This window comes from Mustela nivalis (genome assembly GCF_964662115.1).
Source record: "Mustela nivalis genome assembly, chromosome: 3".
Taxonomy (NCBI): Eukaryota; Metazoa; Chordata; class Mammalia; order Carnivora; family Mustelidae; genus Mustela; species Mustela nivalis.
In genome coordinates this window covers 98213010-98238084 of record NC_139022.1, presented here as the reverse complement: position 1 = coordinate 98238084, position 25075 = coordinate 98213010, and the positions used below count along the sequence as shown (strand labels likewise).

Sequence of the window (25075 nt, the reverse complement as noted above, 5' to 3'; positions counted from 1 at the left end):
AACAAGTTCATTCATAATCCATTCATTTAACAGACATTCACTGAACACCTACTACATGCCAGAAACTCTTCTTGGTGTTGGGGATTCAGCTCTGATAAACAAGAACGCTGAACTCAGGTAACTTTCTCTAGCATGGAATGAAGAAGGAGGCTTCTCTCTATTTTAAAAATTTATCTGACTATGCTATGCTCCTGGGAACTACTGCTACATGCATAGTGCATGTGACTTGCAGAACTTCCAGATCCCCTTCATGATAAAAGCATGGTGGAGATTTTTCCCCTATGAATGCCTAACTAAGTAAGACCACTCTAGGACCCTTCTCATTCAGAGAAATTCACAGTTTATTTCTTGAGAAGTCACTGAACCCACTAGAGCAGACTTAGGTGGGAAGAACCAGAGGCTCCCCTGGGGTCTCAGGTGTGGCCAAGGTTTTTCTGAGAATATTATACAAAGGGTTAACTTGACTTTCACCTCCAAAGTGGAGTGTTTTTCTCTGCATCTGTTATGACCCAGTTGGAAATGTATTTGTTTTTCACTGTTTAATCTTCTGCATCACCCACTGTTGATTAGATTTAATTAATTTATGTTTCTAATGAATTTAGAAACTCACAGTGCTGTAGCAGGAAAATGTTCAGACAGCATCTGGCCACCAAATGGATTGATTACCTTGTCTGCTAAAGTCTTTCAAACATCTGGGGCCTGATATTGTGAAACATCCAGAAGCTCTTTCAGACATAAGCAACACCCATTGAGGAGAGAGAGAGAGAGGGTACTAGAAACAGGTAGGTTTGCTTTGATTTGTAAATCTGGATTCTGGCACTCCCCCAACATGAAATCACAATTTGCTGCTCATTGGCACAATTTCAATGGCGCCAAACAGACTGATCTGAATGTATTTTGTTTGACATAATCAGAATCTACCAGGCCTGAGCCCAGGCTGCCACCCTGTGAACCGCTTTGGCTCTTCCTTCCATGAGGAGGCTCCCACTGATCATTAAGATGAAACATTTATAGAAAACATTCAGAACGAAGCATTTTGTTCTCATTCATTCAACAAACATTATCGGGGACCCACTGTGTCTGGCACTAAGCCACCGTACCTCTTCATTAGCTGCTCTTGGCAACCACTCTACAAGGTAGGCAAACATATGACCAAGTACTATACAAAAATAATTACTAACACTAACATCAACACTACTAACGGGGGATATAACAGGGAGAGACAGACACACACATGCACACACACTGGACACTATATGAAGCACTTTCTATGCATTAGCTCATTTAACCCTTACAATAAAACCATGAGGTAGATGTCATTATCATCCCCATTTTACAGATAAGAGTACTGAGGCATGGGGAGCTTATGTGACTTGCCCAGAGTAACCCAGCAGGCTTTGGCAGATCCCTGGAGCATAGGCAGTCTACCTGTACTCTGATCCACTTTGCATTACTGGGTCTGCATAACATTTTTGGAAGATCTACTATGTGTTAGACACTGCCCTAGGGGATTAGCTGCACTACATTTTCCTCACTCACATCCTACACAGCGGATATTACTATTTCCAGACAGGGAAGCTGAAGCTCGGAAACATGAACTTATCACGGTCACAAGGAGAGTCAGTAACAGGACTAAGCCTTCAGTCAGGTCTGGAGGGCTACAAAGGCCACGTTCTGTCTGCTGTGTCACTTGTTCCTAGACAAGAGGAAAAGAGAGGTGCATGCCTGGTAGCCTGCTCAAGGCTGTGCAAGGAAGCCTGCCGGACGAGTCAGGGCAGAGGGGTGGCCTTGCAAGTCAGCACGCCTTAGACTACTCCAGAAAAAAGGAGATAAGGAATGTAAAAAACCTAAGAAACTCACTTCATCTTAAAGAAGGAGGTGAAAATGCTGGAAGTCTCATTGCCTGACTGGTTTTTCTGGCTCAGCTTCAGAGAGAAATGACGGACAACTTGGTGGGCTACTTACAATAAAAGTAACAATGACAAGGCAGGCCACACTAATCATCTGAAATGTTCCCACTTATAGATACTGACTGTTGTGCAATCAGGTGACCAGGAGGACACGCTGGTGTTGAGAAGACTTGGTGTGACATTTACTAGGTCTGGCTACTTCTCTCACTTGAAAAGCCCCTTGAATGCGACCATTCTACTCTTGCCCAAGCCTCTATCTCAACATGGCCACCTGTCTTCTTTGTTTACTTGTGCATGCTCCTTCTTCCCTTGGACCATTTTCCCTCTCAATCCCCGCCCTGGTCTGGCTCACCTCCTTTTGTCCTCAAGCCTCAGTCTGGGCATCTATTCCTCCAGGAAGCCCTCTTTGACTTCCCTACTCTGGGTTAGGTGCCCATCTGAAGTGCAGCCTGCGCTTCCTCCTATTTCAGTACTTGCTATGAGGGAAAGTAACCGTGTCTCAGTTTGTTGGTCTTCTCACTGAGGGAGTGTATTGGTTATGGTGGTATTCCCGAAGTAAGGGTATGGTACACAGTAGGTGTCCAACACACTCTGAATGGAATGAACAGAGGGAAGGAGGGATTGTGAACCTTATAATACCCTCTTGGCTTTAACATCTCTCACCTTCATGGTCCATGCTACATCCTAGAAAGTCATTAATCCGGTCTTTAAACCTCTACCATGCCATTTGCTTTTTTATTACTTCCCTTGAACACTCACAGACAAGTCAGACAGTGATAATAACTTGGGGATGGGGAGGAGTTCAGTCAGAGGGGGCATGGAGTCCCAAAAGTGTCCTATACCTTGATCCTTGGTCATGGTGATGTGGGTGTATAATGTAAAAATCTTCGAGCTGAACATGAGTAACCAATGCTCTAATCTAAGTAATTAATGCTTTAGTATAAATAAACAGAGCCCTTGAAAGCTCACTGCGTTGACAGGATAATATGCGGACGTCTTCGCTCCAGAGTTCAAGGAGTTGTCAACTTCCTTGTTCAAACTTCCTTGTTCAAGTTGTCAACTTCCTTGTTCAAACTTCCTCATTAAAACACAGGCCCTGGCAATCACACAGGTCCCCAAACTCTTGTTACTCACTCCCACCTCTATGCTTAAAATCAGGCTGCCTTATCCAAATTGTTCATTTCTCTTCCTTTCTTTTGACCTTTTGGCAGCGCCTCTCATTCTGGAAAAGACCAGAATGAATCTTCCTCATGAATCTCAGTAATCCCCCTCATCTCTGAACCTTTGATTACTTTGTCTGGTTATTCATACATGACAACATTTCCTGAAGATGGTATGCAACTTGAAGGAAGAGACTTTATCTTATTTCCAATTTTTGTATTTAGTATAATACCTGGTACAGTGGTATTCAGGGTTCTAAATATCTACTTGTTCTGAATACATTGAGGGCCTATGTATGTGCTCAGACCCTCAGCAGGTTTTGGATCCAGGTTTTGAAACTTACTGGCTCTGTGATTGAGTATATGCAGCTGCTGTCACAAAAACTCTATTTCCTCATCTATATAATGGGGACTTTCTCATCAGGGTTGTTGTGAGAATTACATAAGAACATAATGATTTTATTAGTGAACACTCACTGGATTAGTCATTTTGCCAAATAAGAACAATCCTACCCAAATAAAAGTCCATGCTCTTAATAGTGTCAGGCAAAAGATTCAGCCCAGTGACTGACTCATAGGAAGCACTGAACATATGGCAGTTCTTACCAGAGTTATTAAACAGAGATATATAGTTTCAGGGAAGAAAACCTATGGACTGGTTAAAATAGAGAAGGCAAGAAAAGTGGGCATATTACAAGAGGCATACAAGTGCACATCAACACAGAATGAATTTAATCCAAAAGAAATCCTTTGGGAAATTCCATCACATCCCATTACCATGGTCCCAAAGGCATGAGCGGGTCTCTGATCTTTACATATTTAATATCTTTGAAAAAATTCTGAAACCATAATCATCCTAACATGGTACACAAAGGCAAGTGTATATGGGAGTTGTATGCAAAATCATTGTACTTTACTTCTGGCTCCCAGAATTCTTTAATCATTGTAATTCCTTGTGCTTCTCTGCCAACTTTTGACCTTGGGATAGCTCTTTGATTGCTCAGATGGATCTGACAGCAAGGAATGGAGAACAGTGAGGAACATGTTCTCTGTGCGCTCTTACTCACCGAAAAGACAACAGTTTAATAATTCTAATTCATATATACTTCTACTCATGCAATCAATAATTCATGGCAATTCCTCCACAGCATTTTAGTGACAACAGAAAGGGCAGTGTATTTCTTCTCTTCCCTTTGCCTTCCTTTCTTCACTTAGTCGTGCCTGGAGCCTGGAGAGGACAGAATCTCAAGAAAACAGTTTCCATGGTGATTCTTCCTTTGAGTACTCAACTGTATTTCGCTCTTTCTGGAGTGAATTAATGCTTTTTATTGCTTTCATGCTAAATATACTGAAGATTAGATTTGAGTTCCTCTGCAGTGATACACTTTTATCAGGAAAATAGAAAGAAAAACACAGCATGAAGAAACCCTATCTTTCTTCCACTACACTCTCAGAAAGAAAGAAAAAAAAAAAAAAGACATTTCAGAGGGAGAAATAACAAGTCTCAGGGAATCGGATGGAAGTGTCTGGAAGCTTGGATATGCATATTTGCATCTCAATGTTAGAAAGCCTGTCTTGAGAGGAAATTATCTTAATTCCTCCATATGTTGAAGGTGGTACAAGTTGACCACAATACACCGAGTTACAGGAAATAACCTGATTTTTAATGTACTACCCTCTTCTCAGAACAGAAAATACAAAAGCACATAGAACAAGGGAATGCATACCTTCGCTACTCTATTCTTTATTAAGGAGAGTCTTGCTTTCTACCAAAGCTAAATACCTGAACTTCCTTACCATTCAAAATGGTTAGGGGACTCTCCCAAGACACTCTGAACTTCCTGCCCAAGAACCAGTCCCACTAGTACTTAACATCTACTGTACCGCTTCCCCACCAGACCCTAAAAGGGCGGGGCCTGTGTCTTCCCCACTCACCCCCTTGTGCCTACACAGCCCTTTGAGGGAATGCAGATGAGGACAAGGAAACTATAAATGGGTAACTCTGAGGCACCGAGGTCTCCCCTGTGAATCATCAACAGGCTGCTGCAACAGAGGAAGAGGGAATTGTATAAAATGAGAAATCAATCTCACCAACAGCTATTGGTTTCACGGTCTCTCCTCAATTTTGAGACAATTGGGATTTAAAGAGAAGAATTGGTATTGGGGGGCTGGTGGTGGGTGAAGAGTAGTACCACCCAATGAGACTTCCTTCTCCACCATTGCACACCCACCCCACATGGTCTGGAGTCAAGTCATACCTAGGCATCAAATAACCGGAGAAAACTGGGATTTTGGCCAATTTGAGCCAACTAGGAAGCACCTCTGCCAAACCAGGTAGTGTCCCAGGTATAGAAGGGGACAGAACTGAGCACAGGAATTTTTGCCTCCAGAAAGTTCAGAGTTCAAGAGAGATATTCTGGGGGATCCCTTGGAAGAGGGTATGGCCAAGTATAAACACAGACACTCTTGATTACTGGGAGCAGTGACAACAACTAATATTTACTCATCAGTATTTTAGATACTCTTTTAAGCACCATATATACATGAATTCACTAGATCATCACAACACAACTACAAGTTAGTAATATTAGTTTAATTAACATAGAAAGAAACTGAGGCTGAGGAAAGCTAGGTCACTTGCCTAACATCCTAAAGCCCCTTAATAGTGGAGGCAAGCTTCAAATCTGGACAGTGTGATCCTTTAGTCAGTGTCTTAACAACTACAGGGTTCTGAATCAGACTCAGACTCTTGGAATCTCACTTAAGAAAACTATGAAGTTAGTAGTTAGTAGAAAGGTAGTTAGTCTATCTTTGCTATGTAAATTACCCAAGTCCATTATGTTCATAAATCCTGGGCAATCTGTAGGGCACCTGGACGGCTATATAAAATTCAGATTCCAAAAAGAAAAGCATATTTTGTGGCTAAATAGATGGGTGAACGAAGTGACTTCCATGTCCTTCTAACTCTAACATACTGGTTATGTTCAAGGAGATGTTTCAAGAGTAAGCGGCAAAAGACTGGGGGTTAGGGGTCCTTTTGGAACTCATTTTCTAAAGTACCTTTGAGGAAATACAAGATTCACTAACTATATACTAAATTTCACTCCAGAGAAAAGAGTGGCTAGAACAAGCTCTCAGTATATTAGCTCAGAGACACTTCCTTCTATTGTAAAGAGTGCGGATCCCTCAACTGTGGTAAACATACCCATTAAAAGGAAAAAGGACAGGAAGTGTATGAGTTCAGAGTGCAAGATTCTAAAGCTTTAAATTTTGCTTTTGCTTCATTGAGAGAAATTGCTCAGTTTTCTGTAATGAGTATTTATAACTACGTTTTATTTTTATTTATTTATTTTTTTAGGATTTTATTTATTTATTTGACAGAGATCACAAGTAGGCAGAGAGGGAGGCAGAGAGAGAGGGGGAAAGAGGCTCCCTGATGAGCAGAGAGCCCAATGCGGGGCTTGATCTGGACCCTGGGATCATGACCTGAGCCGAAGACAGAGGCTTTAACCCACTGAGCTACCCAGGTGCGCCGAGTATTTATAATTTTAACTATTACAAAATAACTCACTTAAAAAAAAATGCAATGACTCCCAACAAAAGGAAAACAAAGATGGAAGACAGAAACATTGATTTAGTGACTGTTATCTCTTGAAGACCAAAATGAGGAAGGAAAAAAAAGTTTGACCTCCAGCGTTATCTGTCCTACTGCATGACTCACATACCATACATGGAACATTTTAAATTGAGACTCTTCTTCCATGGTTAGTAACAAGAATTACTTCTCATTAGGCAGTGAGAAACGAAGTGTGTTTGTCTATTTTCACCAAGGCACAGAATGGGGTTCAGAGATCATGTTCTTCCCACACCCTGTGTATCAGAGTTAACCGATCCCTGTGGGTCTGTTGGACCCCAGAGCCTGTTGGTTAACACTGCTCTCCTCCCGTTCCCAACCGGACCAAGTCATCTCCAACATGGGTGTAAGATTCACTTTCATCATAGAAAGAACAGCCTGAAGAGTCGTGGGGAGTCTGATCAGGAAAAGTAGGCAGGGAGAGTCCCTGCATTTTCAGAAGAAACTGATGAGGTCTTTGAGGCACTTAGTGGAAAGCGGGAGGGAGAAAGCTCTAGGCGCCTCCAAGGTGTGAGTTTGGAGTGAAAAACACAGATTAGATATGTCTTCCTGCCGGAGCTACATGTGGCATGCCAGCTGGCTCCTTTTCGAATTGCCTCTTTATTAGCGAATCCAACAATCATATTTTGCTAATCTTCTCATAAATAAAATATCATACATATCAGAAAGGCATCCCTGATGGCAGACTGTGCTCCAAGTTCGCTAGAATGGATGAAGGGAAAACACGGCGCTTTCGGGTATATGTAACCGTCGCAATTACCGGGCACTGTAAACGTCGGCAAAACCCGCAGCATGGCTGGGTCCTTGATGTTCCGTGCCTCCCCAGGAACACAGTCTGCTGCTGGGACTTTGCAGGGTCTTATGGTATCTGTTTAGGGACTCTCTTTTTATAGCACTTGGCAGAAAAATAAAATTATTTTGCCAGAGACTTTATACCGTACTATATCTGTTGCTAAATAATTAGCATCTTAGATAGCAGAGAGAAGGTCAACTCGCATTTCTGAATATTCTCCTCTCCCTCTTCATTTTCCCTGGCCTCCCAGAGAGGATAACCACGTAATTAAGAGCTCGGGCTTTGAAGTCAGATGGATCTGGGGTCAAAGCACAGTTCTGCCACATATTAACTGTAAGATCTTGGGAGTGTCAGTCACTCTTAGTCCCAATTTCCTCCTCGGTAAACAGTGAAGAAAATCTTGCCTGTTTTATAGCTTAGTGGGGAGGATTCAGTGAGATAATGCAAATAAAGGAGCTAGCACCAGGCCTGGCATCTGATGAGTCTTTAATAAAGGTTAGAAGGACAGAGGAAGAAATGGGACTTAAGGGACAAAGACGTGGGGGCAGACTGGGTATGTTCATTGAGATTTTTTTTGTCTTTCGTTCCTCCATGAAGAAGTTTATCATCTCACAATGGATTCCAACTCATCTGTCCATATCGTTGGCTATAGCTTTCTTTTCTCCCCCCCCCCCGAAGTTAGGACCATAAATATATCCCACTGATGTGATGATTAAGATAAGGTCCAAGGACTTTTTCCTCATTTACTCTTTAAAAACAACCTTTTGTGGAGATTTCTGATGGATCGCAGGGATATTTATGACTGAGGCCTCCTGAAAGGGTCCCTGATGCTGACTCATTCATTTCGCAGGGAGAGAAGGAGGCAGCTGAAATCATCATTCATTTATTCTGCTTCTCAGTGATGGGGAAAGGTCAGAGGTAAGCCAGTCGGCAGCGCAGGGCTCAGTAGGAGAATCAGAATTTCAATAATGTCTCTTGACCACAAGAGAAAAAAGAGTTTTAACAAACATACACTCATGAAAAGGTTTGCAAAGTCCCGCTTGACACAAATGCCACAGCAGCGCTAAGCGACGATATTCTGTGGGATGCCTCGGGCTCTCAGCTCCCAACTCACAGAAACTCCCGCTCCTCTGCAGAGGAAGTGAAAACCAAGTGACAGCTGACAGACAGGGAGGACCGACAGAAATAGAAAGGAGGAGGGATTCGGAATTTCCGCAGCGACTCAAGGCCTTGCAATGAGGAACGACGAGCAGCCTTGCAGAAATATAAGGGGAAAGAGAAAAGCTTCCCTAAAACAAGAATAATAAGTGATGATCATTACCTTGCACAGTAACAGCATCCTAACACCACCACCACCATCAGGCTATAATTACCAGTAAAGACAACATCCGTAAAATTTACTAAATGTAAGTTCAGGGGGTGCCTGTGTGACTCAGTTGGTTAGGCTGCTGCCTTTGGCTCAGATCATGATCTCAGAATCCTGGGATCGAGTCCTGTGTGGGGCTCCCTGCTGGAAGGGGTCTGCTTCTCCCTCTCCATCCTCACACTACCCCCTGCACCCCCAGGTTCGTGATCCCTTTTTTTCTCAAATAAATAAATAAGAAAATCTTAAAAAAAAAAAAAGAAAGAAGTTCAGAAATACGAAAACCAATAAAAGAGGAAGTACAACAGCTAACACTTGAGTACTTTGCGTCAGGGATGGGGCTACAAAGTCTAAATCTGTCCTTTCATTTCATCCTCAAGCAGTACTGTAAGATTGGTTCTACTCCTACACATACTCAGGAACTCGATCGAGACTTAAAAAGGTACAGCGTTTGCTCATGACCACACAGTTAACCAACGAAAATGGTCTCTAAAGCCCATTTTCTGCTCACTGCTTCCACAAAGCCAAGTTGTGTTGAAAGCACTGTCCAGTGCCTATGAATTACTGACATACACATACCATAAAAATCACTTTGGATTATTCTGCATTACCCTTGGCTCTACGTATAGGATATGGGAGAAAATCTAGGTCTGATTTGGACTTCCAGGCCACTGTGAACCCTTGGCACTGCTACCTTTACAAATGTACATCAATGGGGCTGCTGTTTCATAATCCATAGACTATAGACAAGTAGCACGTAGCACATTCAGTATAAGTTACATGGCAACACAGGATAAAATTTATTCTATTTCCAAAGCACAGGGCTGGGTGGTACAAAAAGTTATAATAGCATTTAGAGGATTGCTAAAGTTTACTTGAGGTCAATGTCAACAAGTATTTTTGCAAGATATGAAACTGAAGGAGGGGATAGCTATCTAGTTTCAATGCAGCAGATGATCCCAACAGAGCCACTTTGCCCTGTATTTTAAATAAAGGAATAACTTCTCTAGAGCCCACCCATCAACATTTGGTTTTCAGCAAGAAACATATGGTCTAATAAAGTATACACACCAAGGTTTAAGACCAGAGACACAAGATGATAGGATACAGAGTCCTTGAATGAAGACTGTTCTTTCTAAGCTTGGGCTACACCTTTAGAGCAAACCTCTGTTGGTCAAGCCTGGAGTTGGCGTCCAGGTTGAGAAGGGCAGCTGTAGATCTAGGGCAGGGAAAGTAAAGCAGGAACACACACACACGCAAACACCCTTGGTCTCATAGTAATATAAGCGATAATTACTATCATGGCGGAATGCTGCCTTCCAGAGGTCTACCTCAAGGTCTTTGCAACATACTGGTTGGATAGTACTGATCTTCTGTATCGGATTTCATTTGAATCATGACAACAACAACAATAGTAGTAATAGTAGTGGTGATGGTGGGACTAGCAGTAAAGCAGTAGGAGAAGTGGTAACAACAGCTAACCTCCATAAGCATTTCCAGGCACTATTTTAAGTGCTTTATTTATACATATTACCTCACAGGGCTGTTGGGAAGGTAAATTAATTAGGTACTATTATTATCCCCCTTTTAACAGATGGAGAAATGTGTTAAGTGCTCTGAGTGTGATATCTCATTTGCTTTCCAAATTACCAATGTCGGTACTCCACCAGCCCCATCTTACTGATAAATAAACTGAGGCACAGAATGGGTACCTGCTCAGAGTTCTACAACTAATAGGTGAAAGAGCTGGAATTCTCACTCCCAGAATTGCTTGACTTCAAAGTACATGTTATCCTGGTATCCTATCCAAGTTTCATGCTATCCTGGTGTTGGTGTCAGTATTCCCCCTGATCCCTGATCCCGTGGCCATAACCTACCCCCTCCTCCTGGCCTCCAATCCTTCTTTCTCCCACTCTCTGCCTGTTCTAGTGAGACTGAGATGCAACATGTCTACTTGCTCAGCTGACACATGGGATGAAAATCAATTCCTATCTCAAAGGCCTGGTTTGACAATGGAAATCCTACAATACATGGAGAGGGTTTGCACAGTACCTCCCATTTAGAGACCCGATACCGATCACTGGAATCAGATCACAGCTCTCACTACCCTCCCTGCTCCCTGCCTTTCCTTCCCAGGTCCCGAAGGAAGCTGAGGACGTACTTCCAAGGAGAAAAAATAAGAGGGCCAAGGGTTCACGTGTGAGAGGTGAACCGAACTAGAGAGAGGTAAGGGAAAGGGGGAGCAGCTTTGGATCTCATGGCTGGGAACTCTCATCTTTTTAATTATTTGTATAAATCACTTGTCTGTGAAAGCACCACACACCAAAGCCTCCGAGTGTGCCTATGATAATAAATTGGGTAGCACAATAAATAGTAAGGGAGCCTAGGCTGCCAAATGAAGAGGATTTAGATCATTTAAATCCTAGGCTATGGGTTGTCAAATCCAGTTTAATACTGGTAAGTGTGGGATAATAACTCATAGCAAACACTCTTCCCATCCCCAAACCCCCAGCCACAGCCCTTCCAACCACTTCTCTCACCCCTTGCAAACAGAAAGAGGACCCCAAGGGGATTTGCGGAATGAGAAGGGATGGTATATACTGACCAGAAATGAGCCCAAGTTATTACATAATAATCCCAGACGCCTCGGCTTGGGCTTAGAGCAAATACGAACAGCTAATAGAAAGCTGCAAGGTTCGATTAGCTGCAAAAGAGATTCTAAATCAGAGCAGGTTTTATACTATTAAATTGGATGGGGAAAAGGAGTCTCGCAGATGGATATAGTGGAGAGATGGAAAGGATTGGGGAAACAGAGCCATGAGCATTGCTGGCTGGCTGAGGAGTGGGCTTGGGGTGGAGTCAACTTGGAGGGCATTAACGTCAATGCACGAGTCAATTTAGTCATCTGAATGGCCCATTCTCAGTAGGCGTGGCCAGGACTAAAACCTACATTCAGACACAAGGCCTTGAGGGTGACAGAAGAAGGATTCTACTGGGTAACCCTGGAATTTCAGCAGATGGAATAGTTAGTCCTTGCTTGATGTGATGGTGATGCATTATTTCATTGATTCAACAAATATTTATTGAACACCAACTATGCAGCAGATATCGCTCTGGAGCTGAAGATATACCACTACACAAAAGAGACGTGGCAGCGACAATACCAGCAACGGACTGTTTTTACACCATGCCCCGTTCTTCATGTGCATTAACTCCTTCCAGCCTCACAACCATCTTGTGATTCAGTTACTGTTATGAACTAAACTCCTACATTGAAGCCCTAACCCACAACTTAATGGCATTTGAAAGTGGGGTCTTTGGAGGGTGGTCAAGTTTAGATAAGGTCATGAGGATGGGGCACTCATGATGGGATTAGGGCAGGAGGAGAAAGCAGATCCTGGCACAGGATAGAGAGCCTAGAAGTATACCCGCACTTATGTGGTCGATTAATCTACAGCAGAGGAGACAAGAATATACAAAGAAGAAAGCACAGTCTCTTCCGTAAGTGATATTGGGGAAACTGGACAGCCACATGCAAAGGAATGGAAGTGGACCACTTTCTTTCACCACACACAAAAATAAACGCAGAGTGGGTGAATGACCTAAATGTGAGGCCCGAACCCATAAAAATCCTAGAAGAGGGCACAGGCAGTAATTTCTTTGATATCTGTTGTAGCAACATTTTGCTAGGTATGTCTCCTGAGGCAAGAGAAACAAAACCGAAAATAAACTATTGGGACTCTATCAACATAAAAAACTTTTGTATGGGGAAAGAAACCAGCAATACAATGAAAAGACAACCTAACAAATGAGGCAAGATGTTTGCAAATGATATATCCAATAAAGGGTTAATATCCAAAACATATGAAGAACTTTGAAAGTGGGGTCTTTGGAGAGCGGTCAAGTTTAGATAAGGTCAACCTTATCTAAACCCAACCCCCAAACCGCAAACAATCTAATTAAAAAGATGGGCAGGGTAGGATATGGGCACAGGGTCAGGGGGAATACACATGCACACACACACACACACACACACACACACACTGAAATATTATTACTCAGGCACAAAAAAAGAATGAAATCTTTTCATTTGCAACAATATGGATGGGCCTAGAAGGTATCATACTAAGTGAAATAAGTCACATGGAGAAAGACCAATACCATATCTAAAAAACAAATCAATAAAAACCAAAAAAGCAGAGACAGACTCATAATTACAGGGAACAAACTGGTAGTTGCTGGCTGAGGTATGAGGGTGGACGGATGGGCAAAAGAGGGGGAAGGGGAAAGGCAAGGGACAGACTTCTAGTTATGGAATGAATAAGCCATGGGAATGAACGGGGCAGCATAGGGAATAGAGTCAGTGGTACTGTCACGGCATTGTGTGGGGACATACGGTAGCCACACTTGGGAGCACAGCATAATGTTGAGAGTTGAGAACTGTCAAGTCACTATGTTACACACATGAAACTAATGTAACATTGTATGTCAACCGTACATCAATTAAAAAAGAAAAGAAGAAAGGAAAAATAAAATAAAATGACTTTAAAAAAAAAGAGAGAGAGAGGAGACACCAAAGACCTTGCTTTCTCTCTGCCACACGATGACATGGCAAGAAGGTAGCCACCTGTAAGCCAAGAAGAGAGTTCTTGCTGGGGAAGTGAACCAACCAGCATCTCAACCTTGGACTTCTCAGCCTCCGGACTGTGAGAAATAAATTCCTGTTGCTTAAGCCACCCGGTCTATGGTATTTCGTTATGGCAGCCTGAGCAGACTTACAGGTACTATTATCATTGGCATTTTATAAATGGATTCACTGAAGCTCAGGGAGGTTAAGTATCCTGTCCAAATCATGCAGGAAGAATAATCCTGATATCCAAACTTCATCTGTCTAAAGTGCGCTGCTTTTATACGGCTTCCAAATGACGAAGTCAGCCCTAGCAGCCTCTGTGGGAAGGGACGACATCTCTGCCAGCTTTCCCCCACCCCGGCACCACCCCCTTTCCTAAGTGTGTAGGTGGGGACATTTCACAAGTGGTATTTGAGCTACAGTGGATTAGAATGTCGTGGCTCTGGTACCACGGGGCTATGAAATCAGGATGGCAGCTTTGTGTTCCCACCCCTGCTCTGTCACAACCCCATAGGATGCACCTCTGGGTCTCTTTAGGCATCTCTAATTGGTGCTTTTTTAAAATCAGTAACTTATTTATTCTCAAGCCCAGTACTGCCCAACAGAAGTCATGGGAGCCACATACATAATTTTAAATTTTCTAGTAGCAATATTCAAAAGAAAAAACAGGTAGAATTCAACATTTTAATTGACCAAATTTCATGAAAATATTATGATTTGGGGGCACCTGGGTGGCTTTGTCATTAAGCATCTGCCTTCAGCTCAGGTCGTGATCCCAGGGTCCTGGGATCCAGCCCTGCATCAGGCTCCCGGCTCAGTGGGGAGCCTGCTTGTCCCTCTCCATCCCCCTGCTTGCATCCCCTATCTTGCTCTCTCTCTCTATCAAATAAATAAATAAAATCTTTAAAAACTATTATGATTTCAAAATGTAATGAATGAAAAAATATTAGTGAGTTCTCTTTCTCTTTTTTCTTTTTAAAAAATTTTTATTTATTTGTTTGAGGGGAGAGAGAGCACACAAGAGCACGGGCAGAGGGAGCTCACAATTTGGGAGTAAGTTATATACTATCAAGATTCTTTACAGGGAGCTCTTGTGTTCCCAACATGAGGTTCTTTTTTTCCCTTCCCCTTTCTTAAGATTTACTTATTTATTTGAGGGAGAGAATGAGAGAGAGAGAAAGAGAAAGCATGGGGGGAGGGAAGGGTCAGTGGGAGAAGCAGACACCCTGCTGAGTAAGGAGCCTAATGCGGGACTTGATTCTGGGACTTCAGGATTGTAACCTGAGCCAAAGGCAGTCACCCAACCAACTGAGCCACACAAGCGACCCTCGCATGAGGTTCTTGAAAGAAGGAACTCATAAATTTTTACTCCCCAAAGTATTTTACAGAGTGCTAAGTAAATGGCGTGTGATCATCTCTTAATTAACTGGCCCAGCTTTGTTCCTGCTTCTGTGTGTTCCAAGTAACCAAGAGTCAGATTCCTCATGGACAAAGAGTGGCTTGGTCAGACACTGTTGAAGTTCTAATTATAGACAGCACTTCTTAGAGAATAAAGAGGTAGGAGGGTTCTCCATTCTGACATCTACTTGAAAGTTTTATAACTAATTCTGTTGAGAGTTTTTTATTAAGTTGATTCATTAGTAAATTAGTTCATTCAAAAATTTATTAACTATTATGCATTAGCCAGTATCACTAGAACTAAGAAAATGCTAGTCCCTGCCCTTGAGGGTATCATGTCTGATGAGGAATACAGACAGGTTAGGAGGTAAATGTAGCATAGTACGACAGACACAAAAATAAGGGTAACTACAGAGTACTATGGTAACAGGTAGGAGAAGCATCTAACTTGAACTTGAGGGTATCAGGGGAAGTTCCCTGGAGAAAGCATCCAAAGTCTACTGGCAAAGGACAAATCAAAGTCAGCCTGACCAGAGGCAACTGGCTGACTCAGTTGGTTAAGGGTCTGCCTTAAGCTCAGGTCATGATCTCAGGGTCTTGGAATCGACCCCATGTTGGGCTCCCTGCTCACCAGCGAATTTCTGCTCCCTCTCTTACTCCCCTTCCCCTCACTCTTGCTGTCTCTCTCACTCTCAAATAAATAAGTAAATAAATAAAATCTTAAAAAAAAAAAAAGTCAGCCTGACCAAAGGGTAAAGGATGGAAGAGTGAAGCACACCAGGCAGAGGGGATAACTCATAAGACCCACAGAGCAGGGCACTTTTGGGGACCAATAAAGACTTTAATGTGATAGGAGCATGAATTGCCAGGGCAGGGCAAAAGAAAGAGGTATGTCCATATGAGACTAGAGAAGTAAGCTTGAGGTTCATGAGGAAGATCTTCATGGACAACATCAAGAGGAGACCTCAGGGTTTAGGGAAAGAAATGAGAATTGTGCTTAAAGAACATTAGAATGCTTGCATTGTTTCATCATGGTACTTCTCACATTCTGTGGCCACTGTTTGTCTATGTACCTCTACCATTATACTGACAGCCTTAAGACAAGGATCCTATCTCTTTGTATCTCCAGTGCCCCAGTAGAGTACCTCCTAGATAACTGATGCTCAATACTTACTTTCATGAGTGATATCTGTAGGGAACCTTGGTGGATTTGAGGGGACTCAGTCTGCTGAGGAGGTATAACCAGAGGGGTCCTTAACTTAGATTGCTTGAGATCCTGAAATTAGGTGTAAAAATTTGGGTGGAGATATGTACAAGTTTTAGGGACTGAGGAATCATCACTTTCTTGAGATTCTCAGTGGGATAAGACCTCCCAATGATTATGAAGCACTGAATAAATGGAGAACCTTGGGAAATACGGTTTTAGAGCCTGCTCTAGCTCTGGAAGACCTCTCAGAGGCCACCTGCTCAAGGACAGCTCACACTAAAGGCAGCAAAATGAAGGGCAGATGTGAATTTCCAAGTGGAGAAGATGGAGAAGAGGTAAAAGAGACCAGTTCCGTGGTGGGAAGATGATGTGTGCAACAAAAGGGAGAAGAATCTTGGAGACAGTACAGCAATTTCCCTCATGTCTTCTGAATTAACAATCAATAGCTACCCAATCCTTAAAGAAAACTGCCATTGTAAATGAAGGGCCCTTAGAGGCCTGAAATCCAAGGAAGATAAGGTACTGGTTGTTATTACTGGGAGAGAAAGGACCTTGTGAAATCCACCTCTGTCCCTTTCTCTTCCATCAAATTGGGTCTGCAAACTTAAAACAGTATTTTTAAATAATAGCAATCATACGTGCATGCGTGCACACACACACATACACACACAATTTCTTGCTAGGTATCATTAAAATTTTACAATAATTCTGTCTCAATGGCAAAAATTGATTTTTCTTATATTGTCTAACATTTTGAAAAGTAATTACCATGTTTTCCTCTTATAGGCATCACACCTGGAATTCAAATGGAATGGAATTCAAAATTCCATTTTGAAGGAAGAATGGTAGGATAAAAAAATGCAAAAAAAAAAAAAAAAAAAAAGACGATGATGGTGATGGTGGTCACAGGATAGCAGAGTACTCTTTAATATTTCACAGGCCATAACCATAATCACCAAAAACAAACAAACAAACAATAAAAATGTAGATTCCTGAGTCAGGCCCTGGTTCTACTGAATCAGACTCTTTAAGGAATCCAAAATTTGTATATGCAACTTACAAACTCCCCAGGTAACTCTTATGCTCACCATCTGGATTTTGAAAATACCTTGTCAATGGTCAATCACTCTCAATAAGGAAGGTTTGAAACTAGCAAGCAACCTTTTTCTTCATATCCCTCCATCTATCTATCTATCTATCTACACACACACGTGTCGTAGACACTAAGAGGGCATGGGGCAGAGGTAAGCTTAACACATCCTCTTAACTTTTCATTTAGTGATTTAGCAAAAGTGATTTTTTCCCACCTTCCAAAACATTTTCATAGACATTTTTAAAAATACGCTTAAAATCTGAAGTTGGCGGTAACAGTGGCAAGGGAAGGAAGGCAGTATAAATTATGAACTGACAATGTTACGTACCCATACAAATTCCACATTTCTGAGAAAAGAGGATGAAACCATTAATGGCGTCCTTGTAGTCAGCTGTTTCCTTAAATACCTGGGAATTCTTCACCCTCTTACCCATCTCGATGCCAGGGGAATCAATAGCTAAGGGTATTAATAACAACCCAAGACGTTGTCTCTCTTAGGGGCTGGTGAGCCATCCCCAGGGCTTCGAGAATCCTGTAGGATCGGGAAGGGCTGGGTTTTCTACAGCTGCCCAGTCCTGCCTGTGCTGGAAAATTGTCTTCCAATAACAAGACTACAATTTTAAGTCACCCAACTTTTAATTTATTCTAAAATGTTATATTTAAAAAAAATGTTATATTTGATACACCCTTGTATGTCATCCTAAATTCTTTTGAAACCGAGTGGAGTAAAAATACTCTAGTTCCACGATCCTGTTTTGACAGATCAATATCAGCCTAGTTTCCAAAAATAAACAGGTGGACTGAAAGCTGTTTCTATGCTTCTAGGTAAGAAACTGTATTTTTTTGTGGAGGGAGACTTGCCTGGGTTTGCATTTTACTGGTGATTCTTCATGGAGGTAATGGGATTTCCTTAATCGAGCCCATTAGACTATCTTCTTGTAATTATCTCAGGGGCCAATCTGTCTATGTAATGGGCTCTGGAGGAATCAAACCTTCAGGTTCTTACAAAGGAAAATGTTGTGTACATGTCAGAAGAAAACCGTTTTGAAGAATTACTGGCTAACCATCTCAACAACAGCCGGGGGAACTTTGTTATGATACTGCAGGAAATTGCTGGATTGGGGACTTTATTGCTCCAAAGGGGATTTCTTTTTTCATGGGCGTTTTAATAAATCTAAAATGTGCATGACGCCAGTGGCACGAGGGACTCCACACCATCTGGTGAGGTTTGGGCAGGCTGCTGCCTGCTCACTATGGGAAGATACCAGAATCTTAAGGTTGGAGAGATTGCCAAAACTCCAGGCGGCTTTGGGTGTAACTAATGATCAGCTCTGCTCCCTTCCTGGATTGGCCTGGCCATGGTCCTGGTTCCTTTCATCAGGACCACAAATGTCCTGACACGGTGGACACAATTTTTCAGCCAGTGCAACCAGAAGATATTCACACTATGTGGTGATATTCCAATTTCCTCATTCTCTTTCCCTCTTTTTTTTTTTTTTTGCAAATTTTAATGTGTAGTATAGAGGGAGTAGATCCACAGTTTAGAAGAAATCATGAAAAGCTAAGAATCCAATGGTAATGAGCAAATAATAAGTAATAGTAATTGTTATGTGTTGATTTGACTCCTGGAAAATTCGTATGTTCAAGTCTTGACCCCCATAATGTGATTTTATTTGAAAATATCATCACTGTAGATATCATTTGTCAAGATGAGATCATGAGGGTAGGCCCTAATCCAATATGACTGGTATCCTTATAAAAAAGTGAAACTGGGACAGAAAGATACACACAGAGGAATAACGCTGTGTTAACTAGGAGCCATTGGATGAGGCATCTCGAGGCCAAGGAATGCCAGAGACTGACAGCTCGTCGTCCCCAGAAGTGAGTAAACAGGAGGCCTCAGAAGTGCCCAACCCTGCCAACACTTGATCTCAGACTTCCAGCCTCCAGAACCATACTATAATAAATTCCATTGTCTAAGCCATGCTTCAACAAAGTTCATGGTACTTTGTCATAGCAGGTCTCATAAATTAACACAGTTCTACATGAACTGGGTTTCATTCTAAGCATTTCGTTTATATTATCTTTGAATCCTCTTCAACAGCAACCTGTGGTCTAAAGATTGGTGTGAGTTATTAATTGGTAAGAAATGAATGACTGGGCGATGGAGGAAGAATTCTCTTTCCTTTTTCCCCACCAACAGTACACATTCTAGTGGGGTTTTCGCTAACCCTTGGGCTGCAAGGGACTGGGGTGTGAAGTAGAATTCACAGGATATCTGCACGTGTGACTTTGTTTAAAATGTATAAAACTCTCCCACAAAGCTATCAGAAGAAACCATGTTTGGGACTCTTCCCAGTTGTGATATAGAGGAGGACACTGTTTTCAAAGAAGAAAAGCGGGAGGCAGCTCCTGTGTGCCTAATGAGAGGGGGATGGTATGGATTTTAACCCAGGGACTCCGCGGGTATTCTTTACTTCTGGGCTAAATGCCTGCTCCCCCACGCCTAATCTGATCCAAACCTCTCCAAACCCTAAGGTTCCATAGTGCTTCAATTTTTTAAAATTTCCTTTCTCATACTGCTTCAAACTTATTTCCATTCTCTTCTCTGTCACGTTGATTTTTCCACGCTTCATTCCAACAGGCCCTTCGCGGGACCAGGAAGAAAAGAGACACCACACGATGAAGCCCAAAGGATAAGGAACTGTATACCACATCATAAGCTAAAATGTGCCCTAAATATGGCCACCAAGCCATTCAGCCAACATGGCTGCCCATCAGGCTGCCTCCATATTGAGTGATCTGTAGCTGGATTACCAAGATTAAACCAGTCCCGATGATGTGCAAAAGTGGGCCCAACTGAGCTTATCGAGTCTTTCCCACTGAGAGGGAACCACCGGTTAGTAGGCAGAAATCAATTCGACTACATTAAGCTAAGCCAAGTGGAGATTTATTCATATCATGCTTGAGAACATCTTTATAAAAATGGCCAATTTTTTTTTTTACCTGTATACAGACACATATACTCGTTCATAAATAAATACTATGTATTTGCACAAATAGATACCAGCTTTTTCTTCCTTTCTATAATATTTAAAAATCTAAAACAAAATAGTACAGAACACAAGGCTGTTCTCCCACCTCCAACTGTGACTCTTTTTTTTTTTTTTTTTTTTTTTAAATGAAAGAAGCTATTTGTGTTGGGATGTCGTGTACTTGGCTAGTTTCGCAGCACCCCAGATTTCAGGATGGAATGGCAGAGCAGACACGGATACACTGCAGCCAAAGAGGCAATGGGAGCCATTTGCTCTTGAGGAAATCATCATTTTTGGCTCTTTAGATTAAAGGAACCTGGCTCTAGGCTTCAGTGCACGATAGGGAACACAGAATTCATTCTCTTTTCTCTCCTCCAGTGAGAACACACAGGCTGGGGCTGAAGAGAGCTTTCAGAATGAACAATGGGTGGAAAACACTGCCCTTCTAGCAGTGAGAAATGTGAAATTCCACTCCTACCCGCACACGTGTCACCAGGGAGCCATCCTCTGTGCTCCATCAGGACTGGGACAGGAGCCAGGCCCTCACTGGTACTCAGGGGCTCTGCCTTTACCTCAAAAATCATCAGACGAGCCAAAGAGGGCTTCCTCCTCATTCCTCATCTCTAAGAAGTAAAGAACACCATATTTTACTGCAAAAACTGTGGTTCTTATGGAGAATATCTTAGAGCTCCTTTTTTCCATAGGCAGGCTGTCTATCAACTTCCTTGCCTGTCTTGCCTGCTAAGACATTTATCTTCTGCCTTCATGACCTTCCCGGCCACTCGGGTTCTTTAAATGCATTGCTGGTTCTCTGGCGGGTGGTCTGTAAACCAACAAAGGCAGCTTCAGCAAACACACGGTCAGCACCACAGAGATCAGGCAGTGAAGAGACTAGGCGTCAAGTTTATGTTCAGTTTAGAATATGAATTGTCCATTCCCAATTCAGTAGAAAAAGCAATCATTGACCTAAACCTTTCAGTGGTTCAGATCTGGGCACCATGACCATAGGAGGCACCTGTGTCTTTGTGGCACAATATAAACTACACTGTCTCATCTGCCCCTAACTACAGTGCACCTTGTGTCCAAGAACACCTTGTGGGAAGGCTGGGTCTGAGTCTGTAAGCCTGGGTTCTCACCCTTGACCTGCCAAATGCCCTTGAGGAAGTGGCAGAACCTCTCCCAAAGCTTTTTCAAACCTAAAATGAAATACAGGACTTCAACTAATAGTCCATGGTTTTGAGCTTTTCTTTGTGCACATAAAAATAATAAAGGCTAGATTCACCGTGCTATTTACGGGAGACCTGATAAGAAAGTGACTACAGGGGCGCCTGGGTGGCTCAGTGGGTTAAAGCCTCTGCCTTCGGCTCATGTCATGATCTCAGGGTCCTGGGATGGAGCCCCGCATCCAGCTCTCTGCTCAGTGGGGAGCCTGCTTCCTCCTCTCTCTCTGCCTGCTTCTCTGCCTACTTGTGATCTCTGTCTGTCAAATAAATAAATAAGATCTTTAAAAAAAAAAAAAAGAAAAAAGTGACTACAGAAGCCTTTGTAAGTTGCTAAGTGACGTATGTTAATTTCCGCCATATGGGCAGGAGAAAACTCTTTTAAGGACTTATCCTCGTCCTGAGCAGTCTGGTACAACTCGGTGTCCTGTAATTGATAAATCCCCTAAACCTCTCCGAACGTTGGGTTCCCCACCTCAACTGCCTGCCTTCCGCGGGAGAAGAAAATTAAGTAAAGGAAGGGTAAATGTGCTTTCAAACCATAAACTGCAGTTATTGTTTAGAGAACTCGTTCTGACTTTTGGCATTATGATGCACACACTGTTAGTTCTTGGCTCAATGACAGATTTTAATGGGCCTGGCTATGAAAATCTTATAGAGCTATTACGTGCTACACCTGTGATGGCCGTGCAGTGTGTTAATCAAGACAATTAGGCTGGGGACCCAGGGAGTGGCTTTCCACCACTGTGCATCACCCTCCTCACTTTGAGAGGGAAATTAACAGCTGCTTTATGGTCTTTCATATCATCTCACTTTCTTGGAGAGAGATCCCAATCAGATCCACCTCGACAAAGCGACATCTATCACCGATGCCAGGAACGACACAACATCTGTGAAGAAATATTAACTTTGACTTTGGAAAGGTTTTTGGCCTGGGAGTAAAAAAAAAAAAGTCGCATCCGGCACTAGCTGAATAAAACAGCCCCTGGGGTGACAGCCAGAATCAGAAGAAGAAAGTTGATCTCTTTTAAGTGATATATTGGAGAGAAAAAAGGAACAGGGAATGAGCAGATCAATTTAGCTCTCAAAGAATTTATTCTCCTGTCTGCAAAAGGAGAAGGCGGCTCCCGGGGGCAGTACCACTCGGTATGCTCCCAAGCTCCTCATTAACATCAGCTACATAACCCTCTGGAATTTTCTTCCTTCCCCCACCTCTTGATAGATCCCCCTCTTCTGAGAAGCATGACAAATGCATTTTGTTGTCTGGAAATCTTTTTATCCTTGGACAAAACAGACTGGGTTGGTAATTAGTGATTTAAAAAATGGCAAATAGAAGTGCTTGTTACTGGGGGGTCATAAGACTGAATTTACATTCATTTACATCCTTAGCTCCTGGCTAAAGGCGCTATGCACATAGTTAACACCTGTTTTGCAGACAATGGAAACTGAGGCTTTGGAGGGCTAACCTAACAAGCGTACTTGGCAGAGTCTGGCCTGAAATTCAGGTCTCCTGACTGCAAGGTTTCCGTAACATCATGCGGCTTGTTGTCTGTGGAATGAATTTTAATACCCACTACTCAAGGGTTGGGGAGCAGGCCTGACTAGGACTACACTTGTCACCTTCTGGGTGCTTCTATTAGAATTTAATTATGAGAGAACAGGAACTTCCTGAATGGCTTACTATCTCTGGAATGAGCCCGGCATGACAGAGTGCATCTGAAAGAGAGAGCATGCAAAAGGGTCCAGCATCCATTTCTTTTCTTTCTTTCTTTTTTTAAAATGAATTTATTTATTTATTTGAAAGAGAGAGAGAACGCATACACGCCCGACCAGGAAGAAGGGAGAGGCAGAAGGAGAGGGAGAAGACACCCCACTGAGGATGGAACCTGGATATGGGGCTCCATCCCAGGACCCTGAGCTCATGACCTGAGCCGAAGGCAAATGCTTAACGGACTAAGCCACCCAGGTATCCCTCCAGCATCCATTTGTAATCATCTCCTCTGCCTTGGCTGAGTCAGAGGAAATAACTCTTGTGCCCTAAAGATTACTGTCCTGGGGACACAAGTATGTCCAGTAGCAGGTGGCTCACTCCCACTGGGAAGAGCCTGGAGAGTAATGTTTCATTCGGGTCTCCTCTGCCTTGCTTTGAAAAGACGCCATAATGAACCATTATGCTCGCAGCTTGTCATCTATGCAACCGAAGTGCCCTGTGGTATCAAAGCACACTTGAAGGGTGTTGGGAGATATTTTAAATTTTGAGGGAAAAACAGCAATATTTAACATCTGTCAGACACTGTAAGAACCAGCATAAGGAAACTCACTATATCAACATTAGTGTCTATTTCCCCCCCTTAAATAATATCGTATTTTTGCAAAGTTGGTTTTGGCAGCTGATGTGATTAAACCCAAGTACTGCATCAAGATCAAGGCAGAACAGACACCAAGGGTGGCGGTGTTGAATCTGATTCTGAGGTTTAAGAGGCTGAGCGGAGTCCAACGGGGACATATATGTTGCTGTACACAATTGCTGGATGAAATTAAATATAGTTTCTTTCAATTTATGTGTACTCCCCCCCCCCCCAAAAAACAGTTACTAAATTTTTAGGCTGCACATACTTGTAAGTAGTCTGGAACAAACTAGTTAATAAACAGAAGTGTGGCATATTTCACCTGGCCTGGGAGCACCATGAGAGCCATGACTGCAACACTAAGCATGCACCGACTGAGACACTCAGGCCGATTCTGCTTGACACGAGCCCTGGTTTCCCCTGAAGTGTACCACGGGGGACCCTGCCTCTGATTCTTAACTGCAGGCCCAATACACGCTAGCTCTTCAGCTCCATAGATGTATGACCTCACTCAATTCATCTGCAAAACAACACGAACATGAGACTTTTATGATCCCCATTTTTCAGATGAGGACAAGAAGCTCAGGGGGGCTAACTGCCCAGGGTCACTTAGCTAATAAGTGGCAGAGCAGGGATTGCATCTAAGGCTGGCAGATTTCTACAACCTGTATTATACGTTAAGCTTTTAATTTTGAGCTAACTGTAGATTCACATTTCTTACTTCCTAAGAAACAGTACAAGGAGGTCCTATGTACCTTTTGCTCAACTCTTCCCAATGGCAACATCTTGTGAAACTATAGTACAACATCACAACCAGAGATGGACATCCATACTGTCAAGATACAGACCACACTGCCAGTACATCCAGGATCACTCATGGTGCCTCTTTAGGGCTGCATACCCACTTCCCTCCAATTCCCTCTCCCTCACCCGTGGTAATCACTAATCTTGTCCCCATCTATGTTACAATCTTGAAATGACATAATGAAAGACATGGAAAACAGAGGAGTGGTTGCCAGGGGGTGAAAGAGAGGTCTATCATACCATACCTAAGACTTTGGGATTGGCTTTGTTTGTTTGTTATACTCAAGATATTCTTCTGCAGATTAATCCAGACTGTATGTACAAAAAATCTTGGCAGGATTTCCCCTACATACCAATGTGGGGAAAGTTAACATCTTTACTGCGTTAAGTAGTCCAGGTCTATGCTTTGAAATACCCAAGTACAACACTTGTTCACTTTGGGACCAGGGTCACAAATTCCATTGCCCAAAAGGGCCCCAT

The 25075-nt window shown here is 42.6% G+C and overlaps 2 protein-coding genes across 8 annotated transcripts in view; one reads left to right on the top strand and one right to left on the bottom strand.

Moving 5' to 3' along the window:
• PPP2R2B (protein phosphatase 2 regulatory subunit Bbeta) overlaps positions 1-25075 on the bottom strand; it is a 459837-nt gene that overhangs the window by 139737 nt on the left and 295025 nt on the right. The window lies entirely within an intron of this gene.
• LOC309862302 (uncharacterized protein) lies at positions 15973-20422 on the top strand. Its single transcript, XM_082726034.1, has 4 exons — positions 15973-16430; positions 16882-16940; positions 19004-19069; positions 19833-20422. Exons 1-4 carry the CDS (start codon positions 16386-16388, stop codon positions 19987-19989), a joined length of 327 nt encoding a protein of 108 aa, XP_082582160.1. The 5' UTR covers positions 15973-16385; the 3' UTR covers positions 19990-20422.